We start from the raw sequence: 14,219 nt of genomic DNA, 5'->3' as shown, positions 1-14,219 counted from the left end.
ACTTTCTACCGCGTTCCGACTTTACATTTTATTTCCATTTCGACAAGGAAATTTAAGAAAAATATTCTGGTTTCGTCCATGAATGTTGTGTTTATGTAGTCAGTTGAAAGTTTTTCGTGAAAATACTAGGATACTCTGTTCCATTGGTATAGAGCTTGAGACGATTTCGTTACTAAGCGATTCTGATTTGCAGTACAACTTAATTCTTGTCACTAATTGAACGTTCTATAATTTTATGCTTAACAGTTAAGCTCAATATAAATGGTTACAGTGACAAAATTCCAAATACTGAACCGAATATAAATCAAAAATAATTTACAATCATACCTATCTATTATATCAGCCAGTTTGTTTCCGAAATCACCATTTCGATTTTTTCGAATACATAAATACATATTCTAACCGTCAACAAAACTCTTGATTTCAATATACGTATTCGCATCATCGGAAAGTTTTCCTATAAAGGCGGTGTACACGTGTACAAACTATTTGTGCTCGCGAAAATTGAAGCGTGTCTACACGGAGAGAGATTTCCCTTGTGAGTACTTCACTTTAAAACGTTGACGATGCTTCGTTGTTTGACGTTCGAGATTCTGATGGACAAACAAGGTTAAGTGCTCCAACAAATTAGGAACGTGAAAACGTTATTCTTGTACTTTATGTTGATGGGGATTGAGATTATTTTTGAAAGACACTGTAAGTTCTTTTTCGTAGAGTTTGCTAGTAAAATTGTGTGAGGGATTTTTATCGATGATTTTTTTTTTGTTGTATAAGACAATAAAGTCTTAAATTATGGACTATTTTTAATAAATTTGACATTGACGACGAATAGTCTGTTCTAAGCTAGTTTTTTTTTATGGCTTAAACCGATAAACGTGCATACGGATCACCTGGAGGCAAGCAATTGCTACCACCTATGGACACTTGAAACACCAGAGGCATTACAAGTGCGTTGCCGACCTTTTGGGGTTAGGAATTTAAAGGTTGTTGGGGAATCGGGGATTAAGAAGGGGGTAATAGGGCCTCCGGTAACCTCACTCACACAACGAAACACAACGCAAGCGTTGGTACACGTCGGTTTTCTGTGAGGCCGTGGTATCACACCGGACAAACCGGCCAGTTCGTGCCGAAGCATGGTTCTCCCACACTTAAATACTCATATATTTCTCAAAGTTCTAAAATAACGTTAAAATTGATTTAAAGAATAACTGAGTGAATTTGTTTCAGGTCTATTATTCCACAGAGCAGTGCTGATGTCGGGGTCAGGCTTAAGTCCGTGGTCGCTCGTCGCTGATCCAAGCAAGTACGCAGCAATTGTCGCTACACATGCAAACTGTTCACCTGGTGAGTGCTAGTTATATTGGTCACTTAACTAAATTATCACCTAGCCATTGTATTTAGAGCTCTCAAGTACAACTATGACCATTTTTTTATTAGTAATGCCATTTTGTGAAAATTTATTGATTAGTTCTGTTTCAAATGATGTACCTACCTATTGTAGAATTAGATTATGTTCTAAAATGTAAAAAAAAAAGCAAATGTCCTTACACTACATAAAATCATGATTTCTGATGAATCATACCTGATTGAACATGGTAACTAAACAAACAACACACGTAACTTCACGCCTGTTTCCCATGGGAATAGGCTCAGATTATGAATCACCAATTGCTACGAATCTTACGTATGTAAAATTCTCTTTCGCTTCATCAACGGTCATCAGTATTTTTATACATGCTCGTCACTTAAGAGTACTTTTAATTTGACCCTTTCTTAATATAAGGAACGAACAATTAATCATACATTTCACCAGTCAGTTTGTTCAAAAGTATCGTAACCACAACACTAAGCTATCGTAATTGACCTAGAACATTCTAAACTTGCATACGCAATACAGTAACTTGTTGTTAAGCGAACTGCCCGAGTATTGGGGCATCAAGCTTGGCTTGGATCCAATATAACGCACGTGGTGCATCTGAATAGGCGACACACTTCATGTTACCGCCTTTGTAAAGTCTGATAGTCATCCCAAAGTGAGAGCTGATAGTCAGGTATGCCGTTGGATGATGTAAACGAATATGTGGTTTAATTTAACGGGTATATGGTTTATTGTTGTGTGAGTTATTTGGTGGCTAGGGTGTTTTGTTTTATGTAACTTTATGTATGCAATCACCAATTCGTAGATTATTTCTAGGATTTTTTCATTTTTTGTTACACCAATTCGTGACACAATGAAGTGTTTACGTCAGCTGAAGAACCATGAACTCTAATACTAAATGTAAAAGACTTTTAGCGACACATGGTCAAATAACAGATGACAAAAGTCGCACATAGACGATCGACAAGCAATACAACGGATGACGTTATAAGTCCTATATCGCACATAATATAAAGTTTACATACGAATATACATGGATAGAAAATCGCAAAAACAACTGTTCATCACACATCACCTCGCCTGGTCGAAAGATTCTCCTTTTCTTAGGGAACTTTACTCACGGTTTACTAAAGAAGAAAAATATTAATAGTGAAACTTAAAAACATTCCTCCTTCAGTATGCCAGTCAGCAATGCTGCAAGGTATTCTCATGAAAACAAAGGTACAAAGAAAGCTTCCAGTTAAAAACAGTGCATTCCGAACTGAATAATTTTAAACCAGAGACGGCTATCTTTGAAACATAATAATCATTGTTTCATAAATTCCAAACCAAATAAATAGTTTTAAAAAGATTAATCATAACTCACTGTCTCGTTGGCCTAGTGGTTGCAAGTGACCAAGTGGTTGCAAGTGTGACTGCCAGGCAAGGGGTCTCGGGTTCGATTCCCGGATCGGGCGAAGTATTACTGGGCTTTTTTCGGTTTTTCGAAATTTTCTTAGTTGTAGCACGGAGTCTGGAAATGTGCCCGGTATATGGCAATAGGCTCACCACCTATTACATGGGACTTACAAAAATTGTGAAATGTGGGAGTACATTGGCATTATGTGCCATAACGTGCACCTCTGCCTACCCCCCTGGGATTAAAGGCGTGACGTTATAAAAAAAAAATCATAACTCACCGTCATTTTAACCAATATAAATGTTGCTTAAGCGAAAAGAAATGTAGTCTAAGAATCTATAAGTAAGAAACGTAATCATGAAAAACTAGCTTCTGACAACGGCTTAGCCTAAATTCCTGTGGGATATAAAGTATCCTATAACTCAAGTCAGCTCATACTATGTCTTTATACCAAACATCCAAATCCGTTCAGTAGTTTCAGCGTGATTGACAGAAAAACATCCAAACAAATAATAAACTTTCACATTTATAATTCTTGCTCGTTCTTCTTCATAGGAACCTACACTTTAGAATGAGCAAATAGCTTCACTAGAGGACTGACTGACAGACACAAATTATGATTTTTTAACATTGTAATATTTGCTTTGACGCTCAAAAGTGCCTTCCCGGTCTATTTGAAATAAATAATGTTGACTTTGAATTTAATATTATCGTCATCAAGAATAAAAAACAATGAGACATCAAATATACAACAAAACAATTACTTTAAGAAAAGACAATCAAAAATAGCCCTTAAACACACTCAGAACACTCGAAACCACGTCAAACATTGAGCTTACTGTGACACAGAATCGCGCTGCATTCGAGTCAGTAGTGGAATTAAGAGCTATGTGTGTCCAGCCTTTGGTTCCGACACTGAGGTGAATACTGACAATCAAGTGACACCGAGAGACTAGTGCCAAATGCTCACAACACCTGCTCAGGACAATAGACTGGGTTCTAGTTAATTTGTAACGTCCCTCTGTAGTTTTAATGTTATATGGTATTATGTGTATTATGAGATTATAATATGTGTATTAGTACCAAACGTATTGTGTTTGGTGTAGATTTTTTTATTCGACAAAAACTAATGCTTGACTACATCCCACCTGATGGTAAGTAGTGATGTAATCGTTGATAATAATAATATTGTAAAAATGTTTAAGAAGAAATGGCTGACTCATTTGTATTTGTAGTATTCAAATATACGATATTTGGATAAGGTCGCTTTTACAGTGCCATCCTTAAGAAAGTATCAAAAACGAGATGATTGTTTGGGTTATCTAATAATATGAAACATAAAATAACTGTTCATTAACCTGTATCCCCATTACAACAAAACTCAACAAAATTTAAAGTGAGTATACAAAGCACAATAAAATGCCCCAAACTGTGTATCTCAAAAGAGTTTCAACTTTATAACCAAACAATAACGTTGAAAACACAAGTACACCTTGTGAAACATGTCATAACAGAAATTATACTAGGAGAGTTATTAGAAGCTCTAGATACATTATATAATGACTAACAGAATAATATTGTCCCCAGAACTAACGCCGCCTTTGTTACTCCGGTGTTTGCGGGAGCGGCCGCTAGAGGCGCTGCTGTCTGCGCCGGTACAAGCTCCAGACTTTGCTTATGCCTTCGGGCCTAGCGTCGACGGTGTTGTTATAGGTACAGTATACTATGCTTACTAAGAGACATTATGTTATGTTCCTTTACAAAAGTTATGTGATTATTAAGACTAGTTATTATTAGAACTTGAGACGGGATATTTACCATGTTTATTTAAGTCTCTGAATCAAAAAGTAAAGTGTGATTTGTCTACTCATAAACATCCACCCGCATCTACTCCAGTTCATCCGTGATCATGGCGCTTGCAACAGTGCCGAAATATCAAAAACTCAGAGACTTAAATACATACTTTTTGTCTGGACTTTTAAAGAGACTATGACTCAGAGAGTTTGTTTCGGCATTTCTTCTCAGAGTAGTCGGATAGGAAATGCCGGCCTCATCTAGCTATTTGAAATATTGACGTGTAAAAGTGTTATTTTATAATCTATTTACAGAAATAAATATCATTATCATTTATCATGGTAAATATCCCGTCTCAAGTTCTAATGATAGTATTAGTGACCATTTCAGTTTAAAAGATATTTGGTAAAACTTACAATGCCGTAATAATTTTAAGGTGTAAATGAATGATTAAATCTTCTGAATAACAATTATATATTATGTGGATGCAATAATAAAGGTAAGCTATTCAACTTAGGTACAAAATAATTCATAGCGTCTGTTGAAAAGGATACGCGTATCAGGTTTTCAAATTTCTCAGAAATAGCACGAAGTTTGGCAACACCCCTGTACTAACTAATGCATAGAATTCATAACATACTGTGCCAAAAGGAGCGCAATATTTAGGCACATAATTTTTTTCTAACATCCAAAGTCTCAAGTATTCACATCAAGCTCGAGTCGTTATTTATCGTCTTCCATAAAAGGAATAGTCGGGCAATGACTTACTTTCATTCCATCCCCAATAACTTCACATAAAATATTTGTGTCAACATAAATAAATATTATACTATTGACAAGTAATTTCAAAAGAAAAACTCATTTCCAAATACATTTCCCAATAAATATACAAAGACGTCTCCAGCAGAATCGCCGTTTTATTACATCAATCGTAAGCCTTCAATAAAGTTGTGTTGTAACAACGCCATTATTGTATAAGCAAGAAATACTATTCTCGATTGAAGTACGGACGAGAGAAAAATATAAAATGTACACTACAGAGGTCACAAACAAGTGTAACTAAGATAAATGACGAAATCGAACTCGGCCGTTGGATTTTTTTTAAGAAACTTTGCCTCACAATCAGATTTTCTCCTAAATCGTGAGTTCTTCTAACAAACCATACAAGTTTACATATACAATACAACATTCAGACTCAGAACAACAATTTGTAAATCACATAAAGTGTTATTCCGTACGGGAATTGCACCCGCGACGTGTTGCGCGGCAGCCAGTTGCCCAGCCACCATGCCAACGGTACTGTCAGGAGTTCAAAAGAACCTTTATAATGTGAACTTGATCGTGTTTTACTATGAATTAATATTCCCACAAAATTGTGTCTTGCCTACCACAGAATCAAACTTGATGTCCAAAACGAGGTTTCTTCAAAAAATAACGAACAAAAATCCTTATTAGCTGCGTCTCCTCAAACAATAATCTACTGATATCTTCTATTACAAAGAAACCAATATCAAAGACAAAAATGTGTGATATTTTCTACTAAAACATCCTGAGAATTTTCTTAATTCAATAAAGAAAAAGTGTGATTATTATTTCTTCGAAGGTATTAATTGGAAAGACAAAGAAAAGCATTATGAACGTCTTATATTTAGGGACTAATAATGTTATCTCATTTATGATAATAATAACGATGCCAGTGTTCTCGACAGAAAAGACTTATTGGATTAATTTGACATCCATTTTTGCTATAGGACCCTAACTAAATAAAAATCTTTCAAGGTCCGTTCCAGAATTACATTTAGGTTACGTCTCGTCTCAATTTGATTGGCTGGCGCCCAAATAGTTAGCCAATACATTTCGGTCTGATGGCAAAAAAAGAAAACTAATTATGGAAAAGGTCTTAGCTACCTCTGAAACTTGGATTGTAGATAAATATTTCGGGAATACAAAAGTTGACGTTTATTACTTGTCTATTCATAGTCTGTATCTTCTATTCTGATGTGTAATACTTATTCCAATTCATAAATCTTTCCGTCAAACGCCACGGTCGTAGTTTCTTTAATCATTTTATTTTTCCTTTTCTTAATTATCACTGTTCTATTGTTCGTCTCGAGTCTGTGGACGGTGCTTTTACAAATCTTCTGAGAAACCAACATCTGCTAAGAACTGAGGAATTAAAGCGGAGATTTGTTGCAATTCATTTAGATGACCCGAGTGCTTCTGTAAATGCGCATTGCGATTTTCTTGGAAGAGAAATAAACAAAAGGTAGAAAGCAGGTATTTATTTCAACCGTTCAAAAGGTTCTTTAAGTGTACTTTTTACACTGTTTCTTTGATCTACAAGCAGTACGATGAACACTGAGTTTTTAAAGTAGACAATGTATTGTTAAGTTTGTAGCTAAATGGCCATTTCATTAGCGCAGACTCCTTAATCAAAAACAGTTGGATTTAATACTATTTTAGTATCTACTTCTAATTAAGTTCACGTTGAGTACTTAAACAAACGTGACTTAATTCCATTTGTTTTATTCTCTTCGCCTTTAATCTTGTCTTATGATTGTTTATTGAGAGTTCAGGCTTAATATTAACGAAATAAGGACACCGATCTAGTATAAGTGCTTGGGAAAATATTAATAATCAGTTTAATGGTTGTCTTAATAGCAGTTTTATCTGTTTGCTATTTACATATTTACTGTTATTATTATAAGTACAGTTCTAAGTGTTTATTAAACGCTGAATGATAACTACGTAAATTTTTCTCACCTAATATTTTTGTCTAATTGCCCCCAGAAGCTTGAATAGAGTTGGGCAGAGTATTATTGGATTTTAAAAGTAAAAATGTTGGTCAGTTTCTATAAGGCGCTAATTAGCCTTTGCATGGCTACTTTCTATGTAATACATTACCTATAATTTGGAGGTACTTACGTATAATTTTCGGAGTAGGTCTTCAAATTATACCATACGTATGAGACCAGCCAAATAAAATAAACCCAAATAAATGTACCTTACGTTATACACTAATAAATATACTTTATGTTATATTTATGTTACATATGTTTACGTTATATTTATTTGCGTTTGTGTGGGTTAATTATTTACATTCCTCCGACTGCAACGCTCAACTTCTCTTTCTAAACTTTCAATTAAAACAGTAAACACTAGGACTTCATGAAGTGCAGTCACCGTAGCCCAAACACGAGACATAAATCCACAAAAGTTTCCGTGTTTTCACATCGGCATTCTACCGTCTCGTCCACCCGCTGTTATTAAATTGTCTCTGAGAACTTTTCTCATCTCGTGTTCTTCGAGCGTCAACGTTTTCTGTTTGCACACTTTGTTGAACAGGGATTTTTTTTTCTTACGTTGATCTCCGCTCTTTGTTATGTCGCACAATTAATGGCTGTTTCTATCTCCTTTACTCTTTATGTAAGTCGGCTTTGATAATTTTAAGTTTTGTTAAGTTTACGTTACTTTGCGACGTCTTCTACAAAGTGGTGTAGATTTCTAAGGAATTAATCTTAGCTGGTTTGTTGAAGATACGTATAGAGGTGTTAACACTTTTTTCTTTATTGCAAATGAAGCTAAATATGTAGACAGTAATATTATTAAGTTCAATGGGCCGGCTCGATCGGAGTGATACCACGGCCTCACAGAAAACCGACGTGAAACAACGCTTGCGTTGGGTTTCGTGGTTTGAGTGAGGTTACCCGAGGCCCAATTCCCGCCTTCCCTATCTTCCCAATCCCCGATTCCCGAACAACAACCCTTAAATTCCTAACCCCCAAAAAACCGGCAACGCACTTGTATCGCCTCTGGTGTTTCAAGTGTCCATGGGCGGCGGCGATTGCTTACCATCAGGTGATACGCCTGCTAGTTTACGCTGCGTGTTTCATAAAAAAAATACAAATCGACGTTGTTCTCTAACCAATATTTCTTTTTTCTACCTCCAATCGAAAGTATCATTTAAAAACATTAAATACACAGGAAGATCAAGATAGCTGTCTTGGTCTTCCTGTGTATAATACAAACGTGTCTCTATCTCAACAGACACCGGTGATCTGCTAGTGAACCCTGAGAATGGCTACGAGTGGGGAGGGCAGACAGTTGCGCATGCGCCGCTCGGCAAGCAAGCGCAGAACGCCATCAACATCATCAACGCTGTACTCATGAGAAAGAGCGCCGTCGCGCAACTTACTAAGTATGTATCCTGTTTCCATAGTCTTACTACAACATATTTATAAAATTTAAGTATTTGGACGCTATATATTCCTATTGAAATTTCTTCTTGTAGTCTGAGAACACTTTTATTTTTTATGTTGTTTTTCTTATTTTGTTGTGTACATTATTTTTTAGTCTATTATTTTTTATGAAAGACATTTTAGACATTAGAAATTATTGTGTTTTCTAAACCTAATACCAAAAAATAATTCCCTTTTTTTGGGTGATATATTAGTTAAACATTATTGGTTTCAAATCAAATAGTAATCCATTGATTTCTTTCCCAGATACGACCTGATGTTAGGAGTAACAAAAGCAGAAGCTTATTTCGCCTTCAGCGGAGATGATGTCCAGTATGGAATCGAGGCTGACAGGAGATCCAAGATCTTGAAGTCCTTCGTCAGGAACACCTATAGCTATCATCTTTCTGAGATCCTTGCAACTATAATCAATGAATACACTGACTGGGAACGGCCTGTGCAACATCCAATTAATATAAGGTGAGTTATAAAATCTTAAAATTACTGTTTTTTCAGACGTTATTATAAATAGATGTTGATCCGTTTTGTATTTCAAACTAAGGTATGTATTGGGATTTTATATAATGGATTAGACTCAAAGTTACTATAATATGTCGTTCATACCATAACCAGAAAAAAATGAAAATAAAAATCATGGGATATTATTATTATTTAACTATGTAGTTATTGGCTTCACCACCATGATCAACTGAAACTAGTTTATCACTTTTTAACCTTCTCCAGACATTGCGACATAAAAATACCAAGCAAGCAAACAATCTTTGTATTCATAAGACAAATAAAACTCGATATAAGCAAATTAGAACTTAAAATTATACACAAGAAAGTTGTCTATTGCATGCAGACTTCAACAAAGTCTTTAGTTTCGTCGACAAAGTCAGATTTTGTCTTAAAATTGCAGACAAAGATAATATCTTGTTTAAGTGTGGGAGAGCCATGCTTCGGCACGAATGGGCCGGCTCGACCGGAGTGATACCACGGCCTCACAGAAAACCGACGTGAAACAACGCTTGCGTTGTGTTTCGTTGTGTGAGTGAGGTTACCGGAGGCCCAATTCCCCCTTCCCAATCTTCCCCATCCCCGATTCCCGAACAACAACCCTTAAATTCCTAACTCCCAAAAAGCCGGCAACGCACTTGTAACGCCTTTGGTGTTTCAAGTGTCCATGGGCGGCGGCGATTGCTTACCATCAGGTAATACGTCTGCTCGATTGCCGGCTTGTTCCATAAAAAAAAAAAAAAAAAAAATATCTTGGAAGTGCAGAGCTAAGTGTTGAACTGGACTAACTTCAGACTGTATTTAGAAACTGTTTAAAACTAAGCTTAGGGTGGGAGCTAGGTTTTGAAGAAACTTAGTACCTAACACATACAACGGAGGAAATGAAGACTTTGTTCTTTGGATTTGTGACCTTTTTATTTTTTGGAGCTATGTTATGTAGCTTGGATGTCGACTTTAGTATTTTTGTTAGTTCTTTAGAAAATGACTCGGGTATAACGGTGGTTGAGAGGTTAGGAGGCCAGCTTGACTGTTCTGTGACTCCTCTGGTGTTGCGAGTGTCCATAGGCGGCGCTGATGATCGCTACCCATCGGGTGACCCGTCTGGTCCTATGTCATCTATTCCAAAAAGCTTCAATAGTAAATCCAGAACCATGCATCGACATCCATAGCCCGTGAGAGTTCAGTACTGGACTTTGGACCTCCTTTAACCTGTAGAGGATTACATAAGAGTAATTTGCCATAATCTTCATAATTAGGCTTAGGATCGTTAGTTTATAAGGTTTATCAGAGCGCTGCTGCCTGGTATCTGCCTATGTGTACAGTCCCTCAGTTGCCACTTATGATACCCGCGGGAAGAATGGAGGTGGCGATAAAATATGTTTTCTACTCTACTGGCAACTCACAACTCCACCATGCATTAGCAGTCTCATATTCATCAACAAGAACTCAGTATTGATCGCAATAATTACCCTCGTTTTGACCTCTGCCGATGACCGAAATAAAAGAGAATGGAGCATCCATTTTTCCTGTTTCGATCAAGAATTAATTAATATTATCACTATTAGTATTTGCACCAGTCCCATTGGGAATAATTAACGAGGTATTGGACAGTAATTACAATTAATTGTTTAGTGACTACAGAACATATTATTATAATTGATTTGTGTCTTTGCTAATTTAATTAGAGGGGATGTAGCATGTTTGCTATTCTACGCGATATATAACACAATAATATATCTGTTATATCTTGAAAATATATACTGAGGTGTAATCTTTTCTCTTTAGTCGAGTTCTACAGTCTAGGCAAGAGAGGTAAACTACGCGGGTTGTTAAATTGTAATCAAAATTACTGTTAAATAGCAACACATAAGATTCAAAATTCCTGACACGGATTAAACATGAAAACACATTGATATTTTTAAAACGCTCTGATTAGGTTATAGCGCAGATTATATGGAAACATTGATACATGGCAATAAACTTACCCTTGCTAGTTAAGAATTAACTTGTAAGATTAATATGTGTTTTTCAACCAACTCCTTTGAATAACTTAACCAAATGGGTTTTGTGTATGCAATTACAATGTTGCATCATAGGAAGTTTAAACTACAAATCTATACTATAATATAATATTATAAAGCTGAAGAGTTTGTTTGTTTGTTTGAACGCGCTAATCTCAGGAACTACTGGTCCGATTTGAATAATTCTTTATGTGTTGGATAGCGCATTTATCGAGGAAGGTTATAGGCTAAATCATCACGATACGATCAATAGGCACCGAGCAGAGCGGGTGAAACCACGCGGAAGTAGCTAGTATCTTAATAAGGACATTACAACAACTGTATCTATTGTTACCAGGGATGAAACACTGGAAGCTCTCAGTGATGCTCAAGTAGTAGCCCCGATGGTGCTGACAGCAGACACACATTCAGCATTGCGCCGTAACTCCTACCTCTACGTGTTTGATTACCAGACGAAGTATGGAGACTATCCACAGGTGAGTACAAGCCAGAAATAGTTACCGTAGTTGAACATTTTCCAATATTCTGTTTACAGGGTGTGGTTTAGTTCTGATTATAATTGGAGTTGAATTTTGTGTTGATGAATAAACAAAGGTTATTGATATGGAAAATGAATTATTATTTGCTTGTTATTGTGCCTCTTGTTACATGAAGAAAGTATCAACGTTCACTTTGGTCAAAGCATATAAACGATTTTAGAATGTTCTGAATAAAATTTTGAAGTGTTTTGGATAATATTTAAGTAAACTACCGAAGGTCAATATGTGGTTAGGTAACATTCTCTAATGTCTCAAGATGGTCTGGAAATCTCTCGTAAAACTGTTCGTATCATTTGTTCTAAAACTATGTCAACAAACAGGTTCTAGTTTCATTCAAAGATTCGTGGCACGCCTTGAAGATCCAACATTATTTTAGCCTAATCTAATACTTACTGTTACCATAATTATTCCTACAAAATTATTGAAAATTCATCATTCACCTCAATACTTACTTTTAATACAATAAGTACACTTCAAAATAAATTGCAATACAAAACCTCAGTGTTGATATAAAGCCTCAGCTTTATTCACAATGTATTTATTTCACAACGATCCGTTTAATGAAATTTTCAGAACGATTTGTTCGACATAACTTATTTCATAGGAGTTCACCGAGCTATTAATTTGGCCTTGAACGGCTTACATTTAGCGCTAACGAACCAAAACTGGGCACCAACTGAATTTATGAAATTATTCAATTTAGTAAAAGTTTTGCATTACTTAGTATCCAGTATATTTAGTTCTTGAACTTGGGATGGATTAAGTTTCGTTGTTGAATAATTCAGTAAATCTACTAAAATCTTGAAGATCATAATTCAGAACAGGCTCGTTCTCCTACATCATGTGTCGGAACATTTGAAATTGGAACAAACATTTGTGTAGGCCATGCAAATATCGGTACCAACGAACTCACGGCCCTGAACACTGAAGGTGTACGTGCCGCGGAAGCATTTAGGTCATCTATCTTTAAAAAACTGCTGCACCACATCGCTGGAACAAAATATTGAGCTTTGATTTTTATAACTGAAATTGGTTTAACGTTAACATAAAATGTACAGCCAAATTACTAAATTACGTTACTCAGATATCATCAGATTGACGCGAAAATAAATGTTTTGCATGCAAATCCCACAAATAATTTATTTAAATGTTCCACGTAAATTGTTCAAAATTAACAGTTTTACCGCACAATTTGGACATCAATCCGCGATAACACCAGCTCGCTCTAATAATAGTTCACATTAACCTACTCATTAACACCGATACATCACACAACCAACATCAACCGCTTTCCGACAAACTGCTAACTATCCACATTTTGAGGAGCAATTACTATCTGACCATTTATTGTTGGCACCGAAACGTAACAATTCTAACCGAGTTGTAGGTCTATCTTAGTTGGTTGAGTTAGCGATGTTGCTGTTAATATGGAAGTGTGGAGTTACCTTGTTTGCAATATATGAGCTAACGAGGGCAATGAGGCGGCTTAAGGAACAATTTTGTGTATTGGGAATAGTGTTCTGAAGGTCTAACACAATAAAAGGCAACTTGCTAATGATACTGTTTGGTACAAATTCAACGTTATCCAGAACTGAGTAAACAAGAGCTATAAAATAATGTATTATAGGGGTTATGTTTGAATTGAATACCTCGTTTGTCTGCAGCGCCAAGGTTGTATCCACGGTGAAGAGTTGCCGTACGTGTTTGGTGCTCCACTAGTGGGCGGGCTGGCCCACTTTTCGAGGAACTATACGAAAGCTGAAGTAGCCCTTTCAGAATCCGTTATGCTATATTGGGGCAATTTCGCTAAAACCGGGTAAGTGGAGTTTTTATGGAATTGATTTTAGGTCTGCCTTTATTGCCGAAAACTTTTCAAGATCTAAAATATTTTATGTCCGAACAATCTCGAATAAATAATTTTCAATGTACCGAAGCGTTCTGAATTGTTCCAAAGTCACTGGGACAAACTTTGAATAAAGGGTCTTTGAAGAAACGTTGACCCTTTGTAGCCAGTCCTTGATAAAAGATTCAATTTCCATTGTATTTTATTTAGAGATCCCCAGAATTAAAGTATGTAGGCATACAACTAGATGAAACAATGTGTGAAAATCTTTTTACGCCTTTATCTAGACGTATTTTTAATCCCATTTTATGATCTTTTCTAAATTACATTTAAAAATCTAGTTATCATTTTTATTACAGCCTTTACATTGAACTTAAAAAGTGTTTTATTTCAAAAGGATTCGTTATTAATCTTTTGGTTTTTTTAGTACCACAATATTACGTTTTGATCCAAAAATAAATTTGTACTTTTCAACGCTTTTGGCAATG

The 14,219-nt window shown here is 35.8% G+C and overlaps 1 protein-coding gene across 3 annotated transcripts in view; it reads left to right on the top strand.

Moving 5' to 3' along the window:
• Positions 1–14,219, top strand: part of LOC118262827 (neuroligin-4, X-linked) — a 107,272-nt gene that overhangs the window by 87,937 nt on the left and 5,116 nt on the right. For 2 of the 3 annotated variants that reach the window (XM_035574444.2, XM_035574443.2), the window contains exons 5-10: positions 1,228–1,344; positions 4,365–4,490; positions 8,619–8,769; positions 9,077–9,289; positions 11,687–11,825; positions 13,553–13,704. In XM_035574444.2, the coding sequence (XP_035430337.1) occupies positions 1,228–1,344; positions 4,365–4,490; positions 8,619–8,769; positions 9,077–9,289; positions 11,687–11,825; positions 13,553–13,704 (898 nt within the window). The remainder of the gene's footprint in view (positions 1–1,227; positions 1,345–4,364; positions 4,491–8,618; positions 8,770–9,076; positions 9,290–11,686; positions 11,826–13,552; positions 13,705–14,219) is intronic. The other variant, XM_035574446.2, reaches the window with a different exon arrangement.

This window comes from Spodoptera frugiperda, chromosome 12, assembly GCF_023101765.2.
Source record: "Spodoptera frugiperda isolate SF20-4 chromosome 12, AGI-APGP_CSIRO_Sfru_2.0, whole genome shotgun sequence".
Lineage (NCBI taxonomy): Eukaryota > Metazoa > Arthropoda > Insecta > Lepidoptera > Noctuidae > Spodoptera > Spodoptera frugiperda.
The sequence above is the reverse complement of the archived record's forward strand: the minus strand, read 5'-3'. Positions and strand labels throughout refer to the sequence as shown.